The 19621-nt window shown below is 39.8% G+C and overlaps 2 protein-coding genes across 4 annotated transcripts in view; one reads left to right on the top strand and one right to left on the bottom strand.

Moving 5' to 3' along the window:
* The window catches only part of TRAPPC11 (trafficking protein particle complex subunit 11), a 36982-nt gene extending 27604 nt beyond the window's left edge, over positions 1 to 9378 (bottom strand). For both annotated transcript variants that reach the window (XM_052661347.1, XM_052661348.1), the window contains exons 1-7: positions 9241 to 9378; positions 4054 to 4278; positions 3035 to 3204; positions 2244 to 2314; positions 1311 to 1425; positions 459 to 558; positions 23 to 96 (exon numbers count right to left, since the gene is read on the bottom strand). In XM_052661347.1, the coding sequence (XP_052517307.1) occupies positions 23 to 96; positions 459 to 558; positions 1311 to 1425; positions 2244 to 2314; positions 3035 to 3204; positions 4054 to 4257 (734 nt within the window). In that variant the 5' untranslated portion in view covers positions 4258 to 4278; positions 9241 to 9378. The remainder of the gene's footprint in view (positions 1 to 22; positions 97 to 458; positions 559 to 1310; positions 1426 to 2243; positions 2315 to 3034; positions 3205 to 4053; positions 4279 to 9240) is intronic.
* A 307-nt stretch (positions 9379 to 9685) lies between these two features.
* On the top strand, positions 9686 to 19227 carry RWDD4 (RWD domain containing 4). 2 transcript variants are annotated; one of them, XM_052661419.1, is made up of 8 exons: positions 9686 to 9872; positions 11236 to 11316; positions 13302 to 13411; positions 13496 to 13643; positions 14784 to 14901; positions 15758 to 15807; positions 15947 to 15949; positions 17379 to 19227. In XM_052661419.1, exons 1-8 carry the CDS (start codon positions 9849 to 9851, stop codon positions 17409 to 17411), a joined length of 567 nt encoding a protein of 188 aa, XP_052517379.1. In that variant the 5' UTR covers positions 9686 to 9848; the 3' UTR covers positions 17412 to 19227. The 2 variants fall into 2 exon arrangements, with proteins under 2 accessions (XP_052517379.1, XP_052517380.1); XM_052661420.1 differs by having other exon boundaries at positions 9855 to 9872; positions 13306 to 13411; positions 15758 to 15949.
* Positions 19228 to 19621: the final 394 nt, after the last annotated feature.

Genomic DNA, 19621 nt, shown 5'->3' with positions numbered 1-19621 from the left:
TTGACAACTGTTAGAAACTTACTTCAGAGCATTCTGCGTATCTTGTTTCAACTCACTGAAGAAAGCTATTTTGAACTGATGTCTAACAAATAAAAGCTGAAAAAATAGGAAAAAAAATACATTACACATCTTCTCTTAAAAAGATAAAAACTGTAATAATGCTTGTTAAGAGGAAATCTAAAGTATAAAGGAAACTATTCGAAAGTAAGGTTCAGCATGACTCCAGGAACCAAATGTAGTTAAGAAGGCTATAAAGGTACATCTGAATGAGCTTTAAGGGCAAAGAGGACAAAAGATAAATTAATTTTTAAAAGCTTTTAAAAAGAAGCTCAAAAGTACAGAAGACATTTTAAAACATCGAAGTATTTAAGAACTTTAATCTCCTCAAAAATAACTGATGATGAATAATCTGCTCTAGAATGCTGCTACTATTTCCTTCTTTAGGAAAAGACACGTACCTGGTGTGTTGTTTTATTCAAAAATTCTTTATGAGATTTCACTCTTCTAATCTCAGTGTAGTAATAAGTCTGTGCATGTTCATAAAAGGCATTTTCTAATCTGTTAAAAAAAAAAAAGACAACATTCAAACACCAAAGTTACTTTAAACCGAAGTGTTTTTAAGAATCACATTTCTAAGACCCGAAAGTAAATCCTAACAGAAATACTGCCTGATTTACTTCGTAAGATAAAAAGTAAAACAAACTATAAACTAAATTTTTAGGAAAAAAAAATCTAATAATAAGACCCACCAAAAGCTGTTTAAAATTATTTACAGTTTAAGAAATAATCAATAAAAATAACTCTACAATTTGTAAAAATTAGGTAAGCTCTAAGATTACAACCAGTCTAATTATTTTATTATTTTATAAGTATGAAAGAAATAAGATATCTAATACTCAATTATATTTGACTGTTTTTGTGACTATAACATTTAGGGTTTAAAGATAAAGAAAACAGGGAAGGGACCAGAAGTGAAAACTAGCAAATGAGGTGAAAGTAACATTTATGTAAGTTAAATCCTGCTTCCTTCTGTAATTATGAGATTACAGAGGAACAAAATTGCCTGAAGATGGATAAACAACTCAAAGTTCTGCTTATGAAAATAAGTACATATCAGAAGTATCTTCCCAGGGATGAAAGAAAGCTGACTTCAAAGTCAGACAAAGATTGACCTTCAAGGCTCTTCCTCCTTGGAAGAGTTCTGAAGTTATAAAAGGGTTTCAGTATTTCTAACGAAAATGTGCAAAAAAGTAACATAAAATGGATTAGTCAAAACTTAAACAATTCAATATACTGTCTCGGTTATTTACCTTATAATATAACCCACAAGGTGGTCTGTATGGGGCAGTACAAACAAAGACTTTCCTGAGAGCTCACATGCATTGCATAAGGCTGCAGCCCTTTCTGAAGCAATGACATCTTCTCCTGTTCACAACAAGTTCCATAAAAAGAGAAAATCAATATATTTTTCTTAATGAACACTTCCCCAGATTGGTACAATGTAATTAAAAAAAAACTCAAGCCACTTTTCACATCTGTAGGACCCCAGGCGCCCTTGAGAGCTCTGTGGGGTGCTTAGAAGCTGTACCACACATCTCTGTCATAGAGAAACACTGTGGAATATTCTACAGAGCCAAGACAGACAGGCCAAGGAACGACAACAGATACACCACATAACTGTTTCAAAATCGTAACTAAAAATAAAAGCAATAATTCATGAAAATGGTTTGGAAAACTATTTAAGATGCTTCAAGTTTCAACACTGAAACAAAAATACATTTTGGCTTCTAAAGTTTGAGATGGTATAAGAAATAAGCACTTGAAATAAGACATTTTCTTATAGAAAACTAGACCCAACCCCCCACCCCGAAGCACTTTTCTTTGCCCTATTGGAAATTAAAAAAAAAAAAAATTATGTAAGGAATATAATTTCAACTAGATTTCAAAAGCAAAACAACCTTTAATTTTAAACATTAAGTGAACAACTACGGTGTCAATTAATATGTGCCTCCCTAGGTGAGTTGAATGGAACTAGGGAGCAGCACTTGAGAAGATGGGCCCTCGTTAGTGTTTTTAATTTTTTTATAATAAGCATTTACTCCTGTGTTATTGGCACTTTTTTAAGGTTAACACACCATCACGTAACCGAATGCAAAAGATTTTAATATTAAAGATGATGTCTTCTGGTAATAAGAACTGGTGGGATAAACCAATCAATTAGTTGTTAAGCAACCTTCTGCTACCTGGGGGTAAGGGAGTTTTCTTCTGAATCAGAACCACTGCAACTTTGGTGTTTCTCCCTTGTAAACTCTGCCTGCAGCAGAAAAAGAGCAATAAGATGAATTAATAATTAAACTGTTTTTACTTAAAAACTGTATTCAAAAAACAACAGCAAACAAACAAACAAAAAAGTGTATTCAAAATTTTACATAAGATACAAGATTGACAATTTAGTCCAAGAAAGACAAATTTAAACTAAAAAAAAAAAAAAAAAAAAATCAAGATTAGGGGAATTTTTTTCCCCACATATAATGAAACACACATGCCACAATGATTTAAGTCTTAAAAGTATAATCTCACACTGAGCTCCTATTTCTTACAAAAAAATCTTCTTAGAAGGCAAAAGTTTAACATAAACTTTAATATAAAAGTTATATAACAACTTATTTCTTTATAGTGATATGTTAGAGAAGTCATCCAAAAGAATTATTTAGAAACAAATGGTGACAAAGCAAAAAGTGCTTTATTAGACTAAATAATAAACCGCTACAGTTCAAAAAAATATACAAATGCAAGAAAAAACATTTGGATATTCAGGCCAATTTGTCTTTGAAATTTCTTCCCATTGCTTAGCATACTGTAAGTTAAGGTCAGTTAATGCTGCCTGTTACCAAGGCAACAGGTTTCCCCAGAGGCCAGTGATCCCCAAATGACCACTGCAGTCTTAACAGCACTCAGCTGCCTTCAGTAAGTGTCGGTAAGCTCCAGAGGTGGGTCTGACCTCACACGGTCAACCTCACAAAGGGGACCATACCTGACTATTTCCACTCTGGTGGCACATTCGGACTGCTTCTCCTTCCACTGGGGCTCGTCCCAGTCCAGTTCATAAAACACGACCACCAGGGCTGGCACCAGATTCAGATGTTTGTTCATCCAGCCAGTTTTTAAGATCCCTTTGGGGATGTACCATTCATACGAAGTTCTCTGCAAACATTGACCAAAGTTGAAAAGAGGTACTTGACAACGAGAACAGCAGAGACCACTTGTTATGGAGTGCAGGCACTTTCTGTGTATTTCTCTCATTTCATATACACATGCCACACTTTTTAAAGATAAAACTTTTTACAGAGACCAAATAAGAGACAGCAATTTTTGGAGGTAGACACTCAACCCTAGAGGCAGTACCGTAACCATTTAAAGAAGGACCAAAGCCAAAGCATTTTTAATGACGTCAAGTCTTTCAAATAACTATGTCAAGCTTTCAAATTCAAGAGGCTGAATTAAACAGCCCTTTCCCCAATAAATTCTACTTATATTCCTCACTATCCCAGATTCTGCTTTTAAAAGCTGCTCAGGTGTTCTCTAAAGCCCAAAATGGCTTCATTTGTTTTGAAGTCATGTGACCAGGATGGCATTATACCCCCTTGTGGGTAAAAGAAAAAAATGAAGGCTAATTCCTAAGTACAGTGGCAGAAGGGCAGTCACTGTGAGTCAGCAGGAGTGCCACATCATGGGAGGGGATGGCCTGAAGCACCCAGAAACTCTCGAATCACCCCCAGAGCACCTGCACCAACCCAGACTACTCCAGCTCATGCCGGTCCAACCTTTACTCCACGTGAGGAAAAAGAGGACAGGATACGAAACAGCTTGGGAGCTTGCAGCGTATTACACACATGAAAAGATCTAGAGTTTTCTTCATGCACCTCTGTAACCATACCCCTGATCAACTCAAGGGGTTCTCTGCACAGATATAGGGACAAAAAAGATATACACACTAAAAGAAGGGGAGACAGAGGGAGAAGGAGGGTCCCCTTGCAAGTATAATGTCATTACCTTGGGTCTACATTTAGGATACTCGTGGTCACCTGGGAGCACCTTGAAAGAAATCGGTACCCGATCAGCCCTCCGGTTGGCACAGAAGGCATCCCAGACAGCTCGATGGACAGCATTATAGACCACATCCAGGCCTGTGAGAGTGACGAAAGCCATAGGCCGACAACATAATTCCACAGGGAAGTCCCACTGGGTGGGGCTCATGTTTAAGACGTCACGGAAACTCTGAAATGCAAACATTAATACATCAATAGTCAATTTAGTGAAAGCCCACATCCTCATCCAATGTATGAACCTCTACCATTCAGGAAATATTACGAAAAGGCAAAAGACTTTGAGTGCTTACAAACTATCGAGCAAATCCAAAAGAAGACAGCAAATGGGAAAACTTTAATTTTTGAATTGGACCTATTAGAATTTAATAACTACACATGGACATCACCAGATGGTCAATACCAAAATCAGACTGATTATATTCTTTGCCGTCGAAGATGGAGAAGCTCAATACAGTCAGCAAAAACAAGACCAGGAGCTGACTGTGACTCAGATCATGAACTCCTTATTGCCAAATTCAGACTTAAATCGAAGAAAGTAGGGAAAACCACTAGACCATTCAGGTATGACCTAAATCAAATCCCTTATGATTATACAGTGGAAGAAATAGATTCAAGGGATTAGATCTGATAGACAGAGTGCCTGATGAACTATGGACGGAGATATGTACGGACATTGTACAGGAGGCAGGGATCAAGACCATCCCACAGAAAAAGAAATCGAAAAATGAACAGTTGTCTGAGGAGGCCTTACAAATAGCTGAGAAAAGAAGAGAAGCTAGAGGCAAAGGAGAAAAGGAAAGATATACCCATCTGAAAGCAGAGTTCCAAAGAACAGCAAGGAGAGATAAGAACGCCTTGCTCAGTGATCAATGCAAAGAAACAAAGGAAAACAATACAATGGGAGACTAGAGACCTCCAAGAAAATTAAGAGATACTAAGGGAACATTTCACGCAAAGATGGGCACAATAAAGGACAGGAATGGTATGGACCTAACAGAAGCAGAAGATACTAAGAAGAGGTGGCAAGAATATACAGAACTCTACAAAAAGATCTTCATGACCCAGATAATCACAATGGTGTGATCACTCACCTAGAGCCAGACATCCTGGAATGAGAAGCCAAGTGGGCCTTAGGAAGCATCACTACAGACAAAGCTAGTGAAGGTGATGGAATTCCAGTTGAGGTATTTCAAATCCTGAAAGATGATTCTGTGAAAGTGCTGCACTCAATATGCCAGCAAATCTGAAAAACTCAGCAGTGGCCACAGGACTGTAAAGGTCCATTTTCATTCCAATCACTAAGAAAGGCAATGCCAAAGAAAGCTCAAACTACCACACAATTGCACTCATCACACACGCTAGCAAAGTAATGCTCAAAATTCTCCAAGCCAGCATTCAACAGTATGTGAACTGTGAACTTCCAGATGTTCAAGCTGGATTTAGAAAAGGCAGAGGAACCAGAGATCAAATTGCGAACATTTGTTGGATCATCAAAAAAGCAAGAGAATTCCAGAAAAACATCTACTTCTGCTTTATTAATTATGCCAAAGCCTTGACTGTGTAGATCACAACAAGCTGTGGAAAATTCTGAAAGAGATGGGATTACCAGACCACCTGACCTGCCCCTTGAGAAATCGGTATGCAGGTCAAGGAGCAACAGTTAGAATCGCACATGGAACAATAGACTGGTTCCAAATAGGAAAAGGAGTACATCAAGGCTGTATATTGTCACCCTGCTTATTTAACTTATATGCAGAGTACATCATGAGAAACACTGGCCTGGAGGAAGCACAAGCTGGAATCAAGATTGCTGGGAGAAATGTAAATAACTTCAGATACGCAGATGATACCACCTTTATGGCAGAAAGTGAAGAGGAACTAAACAGCCTCTTGATGAAAGTGAAAGAGGAGAGTGGAAAATGTTGGCTTAAAACTCAACATTCAGAAAATGAAGATCATGGCATCCGGTCCCATCACTTCAAGGCAAACAGACGGGGAAACAATGACACTTTATTTTCTTGGGCCCCAAAATCCCTGAAGATGGTGACTGCAGCCATGAAATTAAAAGATGCTTGCTCCTTAAAAGAAAAGCTATGAAAACCTAGGCAGCATATTAAAATGCAGAGACATTACTTTGCCAACAAAGATCCATCTAGTCAAAGCTAGGATTTTTCCAGTAGTCATGTATGGATTGAGAAAGTTGGACTATAAAGAAAGGTGAGTGCTGAAGAATTGATGCTTTTGAACTGTGGTATTGGAGAAGACTCTTGAGAGTCCCTTGGACTGCAAGGAGATCCAACCAGTCTATCCTAAAGGAAATCAGTCCTCAATACTCATTGGAAGGATTGATGCTGAAGCTAGAACTCCAATACTCTGGCCACCTGATGCAAAGAACTGACTCACTGGAAAAGACTGAAGGTGGGAGGAGAAGAGGATGACAGAGGATGAGACTGGATGGCATCACTGAATGGATGGACATGAGTTTGAGCAAGCTCCGAGAGATGGAAAAGGACAGGGAATCCTGGCGTTCTACAGTCCATGGAGCTGCAAAGAGTGGGACACTACCGAGCGACTGAACAACAACATGTACAACGACTGTAGTCAACTTTAAGCAAATCACTATTTCTTGTAACATCTCAAAACCACACAGAACTTCAGGATGAACAGACCAAAATCACAGGAGGGTGATCAAACTACCTACTTCAGTTATTAAAATAATAGTAATGATTGACTGACTTCTACAATAAAGTACAATTATCTCTAACTTCTCTGTAACTGCTAATGTCTAATTTCTGATTTTCTGAGCTATCATTAAAATTGTATGCTAATTATCTAAAATAGCTATGTTTCCTCATTTCTCCACAATTAATGCAAATACATCACTTAAAGGAAAATCTACACGGGAAAAATTAATAATGAATGGAACCCTCTAGGAGAACATATTTCTATTGTGTCCTTTAGCTGAGAAGCAGTCTGTATCAATCCAAGATGCACTAAATTTACAAAAGCAATCATATAAAGATGTGTTTATTGTGAACAAAATTATCACTGTATTACAAGAATAATTTCTTGATTCCATACACATGTACCATAAGACTCGTTTCAGAGGTTATCTTCACCAGCATGTCATACAGGACTCACACACAATTTCTGTGAGAAGCACTTAGGCCACTGAAACAGTATTTTTACCTGAAAAGTTGATTTAGGAAAGGCTATTAGGCTTCTCACCTTAGGTCCTAAAGGAACACTGGGTATTAGATAAACCGTTTGGAAAGCCTACCAGAAACAACAGATGTCTACAATAGACAGATGTTTCAGAACTGCTTCAACAGACATTCTGAGGACAGGAGTAAGCTATGAGGGCAAAGGACGGCATGTTCAGAAAAATAGCTATTCTAGTTTCAGTGAATTTGGGGTGAAAATAAAAGAGATGGTCAAAGCACAATCTGAGTGCCACCGCTTGATCCCAGAAGTCTAGATTAGAGCCCTAAAGGCCCACTTCCTTTAACAACCCCAAAGACTCAAAGGAATTATCTGTGGTCCTTGCATATGGGGTGGAAATAAGGAGAAACAGAAATGACTATTAATCACTTAAAATCAAAATTCTGTCCAAGAGAAATATAACATAAACTACTAATACATAAATCATTTCATCTTTTGTAGTAGTCACATTTAAAAAGGATGAAATTAATTTTATTAATATGCTATTTAACCAATGTCCAAAATATTATCAATTCAACGTAACTATAAAGTTACTAGTGAAACCTTTTACCTTTTTTAATACTAAGTCTTTCAAAGTCTGGTGTGTATTGTACACTCAGAGCACATCTCAATCAGGCTAGTCTATTTCATATGCCATTTATGATGACTGGCTATTATACTAAACTAAGCGAATCCCAGGGACAGGGGAGCCTGGTGGGTTGCCATCTATGGGGTCGCACAGAATCGGATACGACTGAAGCGACTTAGCAGCAGCAGCAGCACCATGCAGCTCTAAATGATGGTGACTCTGTACCAAAAATTACCATGTGAAAATATATCAGAAAGTCTTGCCGCATACTGCCTTAGGAAGTTTGTGCATTTGAAATGGCTATGCCTAATCAGCGGCCCCCCCAAAATGGGAAGAATATCAGCAAAGCCCAACTGCAGAGGTTCTATGGATCTCGATGACAGCCTATAGGAGAAATTCCCAGATCTCCTGGAAGAAACCAATGAGGCAACTAACCAAACTATGACCTGGAAGGAGATGTAGAAGTAGGAAGTAAACACTCTGGATGGGAGAGCAAGTAGTGCAAGGGAAGTAGTCTGGAAGCTGGCGTGATCATACAATTACAAGGAAGACGCTCAGAAAGAATGCATGAGTGCTAAGTCGCTTAAGTCGTGTCAGACTCTTTGAGACCCCATGGACTGTAGCCCACCAGGTTCCTCTGTCTATGGGATTCTCCAGGCAAGAATACTGGAGTGGGTTGCCATTTCCTCCTCGAGGGGATCTTCGCAACTCAGAGACGGAACCCACCACCCTTATGTCTCCTGCATTGGCGGGTGGGTTCTTTACCAGTAACGCCACCAGGGGAGCCCCCTTAGAAAGAATGACAGACTGCAAAGAAAGGTGATCTAATCAAAGTGGCAGGTAATAAGAACAATAATAATGCAGTCCCTATTTTTTAGTTAACGGAGGTTCAGGATGCGCAGAACACAAGGCCGGTAAGGATGGGACTCAACGATGTCCAGCTACAAAAATGATCAAAAGAGGAACGACAGCTTGGAGCCAGGACGGTGAAACAAAAGCTGATGTTGAGGGTGTGAAGCAATAGCCCGACTTAGGAAAAACATGCGCCGCCCCCGCCGCCCCGCGGTCCAGAATCTTGCTCCCCGGAGCTCAAATGAAGAAACGCCTGCAGCCCTAAAGGCAGACGCTTACCTTCCTCCTCTCCTTCCCGCCCCACCCCCTTTAAAGCTGGGGCGTCTTTTCTTTAGCAGCTAAAAGAGGAATGCACTCGCTGATGCTGTAGGATATCACAGGCTCCCCCCGCAACCCACCCCCCCCCAAAAAAAACACAGCATCTTTAGGCGCTAGCAATCTCCCTCGGCGATTTCTCCCGGCCCCGGAGGTCTTCCGACTCAGACTCACTTGGGTCGCACGTCCCGGGCCCGCTGCGGCTTTGGCCGCTCACCACCAGCCGGCAGAGGACGAGAGGAAGCAGGGAGAGATGTCACAGAACGCCGCCGGGGAGGCTGGGTCCGTCGTCCCTTCCGCCGCCGCCCCTGCGCCGGGGCCAGCAAGCGAAACTTCCCAGGGCCCACCTCCGCAGGCACAGGAAGCACTTTCCGGACCTGACTGACAGCGCTCTGCGCCAATCGCAGCCCCGGAACTGGACACCGCTCCCGGAAACGTAAGGAAGGGGCTCCGTGTCCTAGAGGAGAAGGAGCTGGGGGGGCGGGAAGGGGAGGAGCCAATAGGAGCAGCGAGAAAGAGGAGAGGGCGGGGCTTTTGCGGTCACCGCCCCGCCGCCGCTCCTCCAAGCCTCCCGGAGCCCCAGCTGCCGCGGTCTCTCGTCCTCAGTCAGCGGCCCGACTCCTTTGCTCAGCCCGGGCATCGGGGACGCGCGACTCTTCTGCCGCGCAAAGTGTGTGTCTCAGCAGCCCAGGGCGCCGGAGAGGGAGCGGCCCGGCCTCGGGGCCACGGCCCTTGCTTCCTTTTCGTTGTCACGAAACGCCGTGCACCCCGTGACCGGGGCGATGGGTGCCAACGAGGACCAGGAGGTGAGTCGGGGCAGGACGCCCCTTCCCCGCGCAGGCGCGGTGCCCCTCTCCGCCCGCGGGTGCCCCTCGCCCCCAAGGCGGCAGTCTAGTTGGAGCAGCCTCAAGTTTGCCAGCGTCCTGTGGGGAGAGGCCCCGGCACGCGTACCGGGGTGGGGGCCCACCTCTGCTTTTTCTCCACCACCACCCCCACCCGCCCCGCAGTTTTGGATTTTTGCAAAGCCGGGGATCCGCCCCCCACCTCCGGGTCTCTTGATAATAAGGGCGAGTGTCCTTGGCCCGCAAGCCGGTGCACTTGGTTTACCTTAAACCCCGCAGCTGTTTAGCGCCCGCGTTCCGAGTTAGGCTTCTTGGAATCCCATCTCCTTTACGTCTTAGAATCTGTTGTTGGCCGGCAGAGAAAGTTAATTGAGTTAGTTAAATTTCTGGTGCAGGGAAGTAATCATCCTAGTGTCTTCTGGCCATATAGCTTGGTGGAAGGAATCATTTATCCACCTGATGGTTTTCCAGCAGATACGAAGTCTGTTTTGAGCATCCATGTACTAGCGTAGTTGTATGGTTTACACTCAGGTATTTTCTCATGAAATGCCACTTTGACATTGAATCATATGACATGGGAGTTGGAAGGGATGCTCCAGGTCATCTCTAGAGGGAGCTTCTAAATGTGTAATGTGTACAGATGAGAAGAAGGGCCTACAAACATAAAGTGACAGTCCCAGGGCTGCACAGTGAGTTTGTGGTAAAATCAGGTCTAGAATCCCAGTCTCCTAGATAAATAATCCCAGTCTCACTCTTCATTTAGAATATACTGCTTGAAAGTTAGCACTTTTATCAGTACATGATAGAAGTAATGGTATCTCGGGGTTGGAAGTTACCTTTAAAGAAGACCCACAAGCCATGATGTCCCAATGCTTCTAAAATACTCTTGCCAGGTTAGTTTCTAAGCTAAGGCTTGAACAGTTCTTACTGTGAAGCGTGCAGTGTACAGTGTAATGTTCCTTCCAGTTTGGCCCAGGGACCACCACCTAGAACCATTTGGGCAATTGTTAGTAAAACAGATGCCTGCTCTCTGTCTCAGATATACTGAAGCAAAATTCCTGCAGTGAGAACCAGATCTCCATTTAACAATAAAATTCGATTCTTCTTTCATAGGACCGATTTTCAGATGTTTGAAGATCATTTTCTTGCCCAGTTTTTCAGACCTCCTCTTCTCACACTGACTGGTTCCTTTCAGCTTGTCTCCATTTGTTCATTCTTATTAGTTCCTTCAGGCTTCAAGAATCGTGTGACCATGGACATAAGTTTATGTTCTATTTCTAACCCATTTGTACGATTAAACAAAACCCTTTTAATTCATTTCTTTCAGATGGAACTGGAGGCATTACGCTCTATTTATGAAGGAGATGAAAGTTTCCGGGAATTAAGTCCAGTTTCATTTCAATACAGGGTAAGACCTGACATGAATAGGAGCACTTACTGCTTTGTCGGGAAGTTGTTTTTTTAAATGCTGTTGTTTTTTATTTTATTAATTTAGTGGCTTACATTTACTATGTCTTTGGATTTGCTGACACATTTAAATGAAAATGAAAACTCATCACCATGACATCAGTTATTTTCAAACTTTGAAAACTTAATTCAGAAGCTTTTTCAAAGTAAGATAAATGTGTTTATTATAAGAAATATAAAATATTAGAAATGGAAGACACGTTAGAAATTGTGGTTTTTACCTTCTTATCTTAAAGATAGCATCTCAGCCCTGACTTCCCAAGTTTCCACAGTGATATTGACAAATGTTAGGGTTAAAATCCAGGTCTCTAGGCCAAGCCTAGTTTTCTTCTTACTGCTTTACAGCTTAGTAAACAAAAGCTGATGTTTTTGTAGTTCTATGTTATCAACATGTGTGAAAAATTTTCACATATATGAAATGTCAGTTTTTCTTTAAAATACAGGTTGCTTATAATTCTTTTTCAGCATGGAACAGCACCAGTATTTGATTTCATAAACAAATAATATAGACCATTTATCCAAACTGTTAAGTAGTGGCGGGTGGTAGAGGAAGTATTTTTTTTGTAAAAGACTTAGGAAAGGTTTATGGTTGTTGAAATTGTCACCATTTACAATAAATTGATCCTTATGCATGATTGTTACTGACTTCACAGGAAATAAATCCTTTATAGTTATTTCCTTCAGAAACTCCCCTCTCTGCTCACTGCTTCTCAATTCTCTTTCAAGCTCCACAGTCCTCACACCACCCCACATATAGAACAATGGAGACTTAGTGGGCACTAGGCCCTTCTCTTTGCCTCCAGTCACCTGCCCAGACTTCCCCATCCATGGCCCCCCTACCCTAGCGAATGGGAGAGGCCCCCGTCCTCCCCCAGTGTCTGCGCTAAGCCAGCAGTTACTCATTAGGGATGTTGCAGGACATGTGGGTGTCCTGTCGTGTAGACACTGATGGATTTGTACGCAGTGAAGTGTGCGTAGTGTTCATTGTTGTATTCCAGCTTTTCTGTAAAAGTTTTCAAAATGAAGAGCTGGGGAAAGCAAAAGAAAAAAAAAGAGATCTTTAAGCAGCTCAGGTCAAATAGGCTGTTGAAAGATATAAACTTCCAATTATAAGTCCTGGGGATATTGTGTACAGCATGGCGACTGCAGTTGATAATACCCTATTGTGTATTCGAAAGTTGCTAAGAGAATAGACCATAAAAGTTCTCATCATAACAAAAAAAAACTATAACTGTGTGTGTTGATGGATGTTAACTAAATTCATTGTGGTGATCATTTTGCAGTGTATACAAATGTCAAACCATTATGTCATGCACCTGAAAATAACATAATCTATGTCAATTATACCTCAAAAATAGAATAAATAAAAAGAGAAAAATTTAGGAGTTGTCATCCAGGCTAAGGCACGCCTTCCTTATCTCTCTGCCCTTTATTCCTCTGAATTTTACATTTCATTTTCTAGTTTCTGGGGATTGTGCTGATTAATGCCTATCCATTTACATGTTCTTAATGTCTATTATGATTTAGCAGCTGGAAAACTGAAGGGAAAGATGAGGTATTTCAAGTGTGTGGATTTTATTTATTCTCTTCCTTTTCTCCACGGTTGTTGTCTTACCTTTGTCCTCAGCAATCTTTGATGGTATAAAAACTGTATGTATAAGACATATAGTTGCTGCTGGGAAAGACTAGAGGCAGGCCGTGGTCATCAACCAAAGCTGTTAAAACAGGCTCAGAGCGGGTTAAAAGTCACACACGTTTGCACTGCCCTCACCCTCAGCAGGGTCTTAGCTCGTCCCCTTGAACTTTTCAAAATAACAACATTTCCGATCTGATCACAAGCTTTTGAGGTCATCATTTTAACAATCATCATTTAATATTCTGTCTTTGTAGAACTTTTTACAAGCCTAAGATTCCCCTTTTCTTCAGATAGGTGAAAACGGGGATCCCAAAGCCTTCCTCATAGAGATTTCCTGGACAGAAACCTATCCGCAGACACCTCCCATCATATCCATGAATGCCTTTTTTAACAACACCATGTGAGTACTGTTACTTTGTCATTTCAGTCATGGCAACTCCCTTTTTTACTTTTCTCTTAGCGGTGTATTTCTTGTGCATTGCAGATCGTCAGATGTGAAACAGAGCATATTAGCCAAGTTACAGGAAGCAGTGGAAGTCCACCTCGGGACGGCCATGACCTACACGTTGTTTGAATACGCCAAGGACAATAAGGAGCAGTTCATGGAGAACCACCATCCCGTTCATTCTGCTGTGAGCAGGGGATTCGGCTTTGCCACGTTTTGTTTGTTTTGGTTTTATGCTACTAGTGATTCATTTTTACTACTTATTTACTTATTTTTTTAATTGGAAGGAGACTCTGTTTCTGGTGGTTTTTTTAGTTTTATTTATTTATTTGGCGGTGCTGGGTCTTCCTTGCTGCATAGGCTTTTCCCTCGTTGCGGTGCATGGGCTTCTCATTGTGGCGGCTTCTATTCTTGTGGAGCAGGGGCTCCTCAGCGTTTGCACGTCCGTAGTTGCAGCTCCTGGACTCTAGAGCAAGGCTCAGTAGTTGTACACGGGCTTAGCTGCTGCTCAACTTGTGGGATCTTCCCGGATCAGGGATCAAACCGGTATCTCCTGCATTGGCAGGTGGATTATTTACCACTGAGCCACCACCAGAGCCTAGAAGGAGACTTTGTATTACGTGCAAAATGATAGTTACAGCTGGACCCTGAGAGGCAGCTAGAGAAGCAGAGAAGGCCGGGGACTCCTGCACTGGGAGCGAGACCATGTGGCCCTGCAAATGCCCTCTTTGCTGTGTGACTTTAGGCAGCTTTCTTAATCTTGCTGTGCTCAGTTTTGTCATCTGTAAAATGGAAGTTATAATAGTAGTTACTTCATAAGATTGTACTCAGAATCAAATGAGTGATATATGTACAACACTTACAGCAGTGCTTGGCACCTTGTAAGCATTTTCAGTTTTGTCTCTCTGACTCCATGAACTCATATAATTTAAAAATTTTCCTTCATTTCCTCTGGGAACCAGAAGGCTCCAAGTAGGCACACGAGATTTTTCTAAAGACATATTTAAGCTTTCAAATAATAGCAAATGAACTGAGTTGTAAAATTACTTCGGCACTTCAGAGCTTTAGGATAATCCTGGTATCAGATCTACTTTCTCAAGAAACTGGTGATAACAGTGTAACAATATTATGTCCTTCAGTATGAACTTCTAGGAGAGTAAAACCAGTCATGTGCTGAGCTTCCTGACCTGATTAATGAATATAATAATGAAGGATTCTTTTACTTCACAAACCTAAAAATTGTCAGCTCATTTCAGGATGTAGGCATATTTAGTTTAATTCAGTAAGTTTTAAGGCAAGAGTCTAAGAATTATTTCTTTTTTTCTAGACATCCATAAGCAATATCATCTCAGTTGAAACTCCTAACACAGCTCCATCAAGTAAGAAGAAAGATAAAAAGGAACAACTTTCAAAAGCCCAGAAACGTAAGCTGGCAGATAAAACAGGTTTGTGTTATTTTTTTCTTTTATGATACACTTGACTGCTCTTTGATGTGATATGGGTGCCTAGTAAGTATTTAGATTTAGAATATCGGTTCTCTGCACTCTTTATTCTTAAACCATTTGGATCAGAGACAGTTTTAGGTCACAAATATATATTGAAAATATTTACTACTACTTTACTGAGCGACTGAACTGAACTACCACAAGAGAGAAGTATTTAAGAAGGTGAAGTGGCAAAGTATACATGAGTCTGAATACTGTCGAATATTAGAATAGTGAACAAATATGTGTCCTGCTGGTACCCTCTCTGACATGTTTGGGATTTTCCTGTTTGTTTACCTTTATGACAGATAAGTATATTGAAAATTTTTTTGAACTACAGCTTTCATTTGAAATGAAGTCTGGTCTACCATCAGATCATAACACAATAAATAACGGGTTTTTTCTGTAATTGATCTATTTATATAACTCACAGAATAGCACAGTGACGTAACTTATTTCATTAAGCGGGGACCTTGTATAAAGCAGGGAAGTTGTGCAAGGGCATCAAACTAATAAATTAGTTAGCTTCTCTTTCTGGCATTACCAGCTCACCTCCATCTTTTTTCCGTGATGTTAGGTTTTGTCTTGAATGGGAAGAGGATAAATAAGAAAGGCAGTACCTCTAAAATGCCTTGCAAGTACTCCCAGGGGAACAGTGCTTTCAGTGCACAATGATGATAAGCTGTTTTTCCACCTTAGTAATAAATGATTTAAATTTTCAATCCATTTGTGGTATAGAATAGTATAGAAAAATCTTATTTAAATTTAAGTATTACTGATTGGTCTTAGCAATAAAGTTACTGTTTTTCTCCTCTAGATCACAAAGGAGAGCTTCCTCGGGGATGGAACTGGGTTGATGTGGTGAAGGTTTGTAACATTTTGCTCTCCTCTTCAAAAGATTGTCACAGTTACTGCTGTCAAGTAATGAAATTTACTTCTTCCATTTTCTCCCCCATCAATCTTTGCATTGGACCGGGGATGTCTGTGTTTCCTTTCTGACGTTCAGCATGTAAGTATTTTTGAAATATCCTTTACATTTTTCTCTTCCCTAGCCCCTCAGTTTTAGGTTTTGTTTTTTTAAATAGTGGAAAATCTGTAGAAGTGAGTTTTAACTACAATAAAGTGTGACTGTTTATGTAAAACGACTCTAAGTTATAGATAATATGCAATTTGAAGGAACAAGTCATGAAAAGGAGTGCTTTGATTTCTCAGTGGAGGTGAGGTACTTTTTTTCAGGACAGACCCCTAAATGTGGCTGCCCGCTGTCCTCAGGAAAGGCTTTTTGTTTCTGTTGTGCAGAGCTATTTACTTTCCACTTGGGATTTTCGGCCCAGTTCTCTCAGTGCTTGTCTTGCATTCCTCGTCAACAGATCCTTAACACAGCGAGTTAATGCCCTATCTGGTACTTTGTGAAATGCATTTTCACGCCAATTATTGTCACTGTGCTGTGTGAAGTAATTCCTGTGATCCAGAATTAGGATCAATGAGGACCCACAAACACGGGTAATTTAAAAGCGGTGTTTTCGTAAAGTTTATTTTGAAGCCAGCTGTTTGGGCCTTTTCTATAGAAACTATTTGAAGCAATTTATGTGGTTCTAAAACCTAGTACCCCGTCATCTGAGAGTTAGGAGCCATGAACTGCACTTGGAATAAAGAAACTCAGTATGGACAGACCTCATATTCCTGCAGTTCGCTTTATTCTGCTTCAAAAGATACCGTTTTGTACAAATTGAAGGTTTGTGACAATCTTGCATTGTCAGATGAGGGTTTGTATTTTTCAGCAATGAAGTATTTTTTGATAAAGGTATGTGCATTGTTCTTTTACACATAATGCAACAGTATAGTGTAAATATAACTTATATTCACTGGGAATCCAGAAAATTTGTGTGACTTGATTTATTGTGATGTTTGCTTTACCGCAATGGTCTAAAACCCAACCCACAAGACTTGAGGTTGATCTTTATTTCTTATCGTCTTCTTGGGCAAGAGGCTGACCCTGCAATTTAAGAGTTGTACCATTTTCAAAATTTTAAGAATTGCCTGGTTAAGATGATAAATCTTAATATTTTTTTTACCACAATTTAAAAATTTTAGAATTTATTGTTTTTTTTTAAAAAATATATATCATTCATTTTATAAATGGCACCTTTTGTATACTCTTGGTTCCAATTTATTTCTTGGAAAGCTTTAAGGAATTTTTTTTCCTTTTCCTGTTGAGGTTATGTTATCAAACAATCCTGTTTAAAGTAGCTGAGCCTGAAGTTAAAAAGTATTAGTATTTCCACATGGTAAAATCTTTAGGTGGTACAAGTTACCTGAACCCTGTTGCCTGTTCTGTTAACTATAAATGTTGACTTTTGTTTTTAAGTGGAAGAAGTGAACTCAGATAAGACGATAGCTTAAACTTGTTGAATATTTGTTTTCATCTTCTTTTGTAGTTGAGCAAAACTGGCTCTAAAGACGATGAATAGCCCTTGGAATCTGAGACGAGGGAAGCGCATCCTTTAATAAGTAAATGGGGTTCCAAATCTTTCATTACTCTTTTCTGGTATTGAGGTGGCTTTTTATAAAACAATTGTTTTGTATGTTTCTTATGTAAAAAAAAAAATGTTTCAAGCTGAAAGTTCATGAAGGGTATCTGGTTGTATTAAATTATTTTCACAAACTTGCCTTAATAAAAGGTGAAAATGTTACTGTTTAGTATACTTTATGGAACCAATTATAAATGGACAAATACGAGGAAATACAAATAATCGATGTCAATTTATGTGATCTTATTCCAGTGGATGTGATATTTTTTAAAGGAGTTTCAAGCCTTTTCAAATTCTTATCCCAATGGAGAATAGCGAGTGAACAGTGTGTTCACAGTATGATCCCTATTAACAGGCTTCTCATCTTTAAGTCTTTTTTCCTTCTTTCTCTTAATTACTGAAGCGTAAATTGCTTCAGAGAAATTTAAATACTTTAAATTTATAAGTAATACATAACTTATACGAACTTTATATGTAATATTCTTTCTAGGTCCTTTTCATTTTTCAAGGGTGAACTGCTTTTTAAGAAATGTATATCTGTTAATATTTTTGATTTGGGTAACGATGTTTGATCCTGAGAGCTTTCAATGATACATGGAATCAGAGAAAGGAAAAAAATAAAAGATCTGCCAAATACATTAGAAAATATGTGAATAGAAGTGCTGTTTCCTATTTAAACCATTTCTCTTTGCTGCATATACCTAGATGGGAGCAAAAGATGCCTTAATATTTAATTTTTATATTGTTAAAGACAGCAGTTTTAATAAATTCCTATTTATCCATTGTGTATTTTTAGTTGTTTGGTAACTGAGTTCTTCAAAGTGGTTTCACATAAAACCACATTTTAAGCCTTGTTGATTTTCTAGTATCCAAATGTGTGTCTCAGCCCAGGCATCCATGTACAAATAGACTTGGAAATCTTTCAAATGCTAAACTGTAGTGCTTGCTGGATTTTTTTTTTTTTAAGTCATTAACAGAGGAAACTATTAGTGCAGTTTTCGCAGGAAGTTACTGACATGTATGTGAGATAGCATATGCTTCCCAGCTTCACAAATACTTAGACTGCTGCCGTGGTTTCTGGAAAGGTTGGCTGTTGGTCCCTCAAGTTATACCTGTGCAGCTTGGGTCTGAGTTTCTAACAAATAGTGAACTTTTAAAGACGTTTCCTTAGCAAAAGAGCAGATTGTTGTAGCCATGGTTTTTGCTAGGTTCACATAGGCGTCAGTTAAACCGCTTGAATTCTAACATAAGCATAACTACAGTGAAGAAGCTCAGTCTCATTCTTAAATGCTGAATCACATTTTTATTGCTTGAATTAGTCCGATAGAGACATCAAAATGAAGGACCACTGGAATACGCTAACGTTTGTTTTCATGTTGTGTGCGTAGTTTTTGTTGTGCCAATTTGCTGGTTTTTTGAAGAAACTGAAACTGCTACATCTGCTAGTAGGAAAAAATGCTTTGTTTTATGCAGAAGATTCTGAAATTATTCAGGTGTGTCATGGCTCATAGATTTCAAAGAATGATGCTAGTTAAATGCCAATGAACTATTTTTACTCTTTTTATATGAAATGTACAAATTCTGGGGGGTGATGGTGGCAGTGGTGCCTCTTACTACCTTATGTAAAACACTTGAACATTCTCATCAAGGTTGCCATCATCTGGTTAATACTCCCAGTATATTTTCTCAAAGTCTGTTTACGTAAAGTTGTATGGAATGATGTAATAAGCAATAAAACCTGAATTTTACCCACTGACATTTCTGTATGTTTTATTTCACGTCCCTTGAGAGAGAACTGTTGGTTTTATAACTGTTCTGACTTACAGTGCAAGATGTACCGTCCAGTTAGAAACAGTGCAAAATGTTGGACCCCCCCCCCCAAAAAAAAAGATATTTTAAATGAGCTGATGAGAGGGTAAGGAATACCCAGTGTCTAAAAAGTTTAAATGCAAGTTGGAAACCTTTAGTTCTCACAGCCTCGGGGGCCCAGAAGACAGGAGATGAGGTCCAGGGTCAGCTCAGGGTAGAGAGACACACGCATGCACAGCACACATGAGGCTGTGCCCTGGCCCTCGTGGGGCCCCTGGGGAAGAGTTCTTGTCTTGAACGTTGGTTCTGCATGGAGCCGTAAATGTAGGTATACATACATG

This window comes from Budorcas taxicolor, chromosome 24 (assembly GCF_023091745.1).
Source record: "Budorcas taxicolor isolate Tak-1 chromosome 24, Takin1.1, whole genome shotgun sequence".
In the NCBI taxonomy this organism is placed as follows: Eukaryota; Metazoa; Chordata; class Mammalia; order Artiodactyla; family Bovidae; genus Budorcas; species Budorcas taxicolor.
This window is presented reverse-complemented; position numbering and strand designations above follow the sequence as displayed.

What these genes read in the sequence shown, in the direction of transcription:
- RWDD4 (XM_052661419.1), top strand. Translation starts at nt 9,849, where the DNA reads ATGGGTGCCAACGAGGACCAGGAG. An exon ending in GTGCCAACGAGGACCAGGAG is followed by an intron (nt 9,873 to 11,235) that starts GTGAGTCGGGGC and finishes CATTTCTTTCAG; the next exon opens with ATGGAACTGGAGGCATTACG. An exon ending in TAAGCTGGCAGATAAAACAG is followed by an intron (nt 14,902 to 15,757) that starts GTTTGTGTTATT and finishes TTTCTCCTCTAG; the next exon opens with ATCACAAAGGAGAGCTTCCT.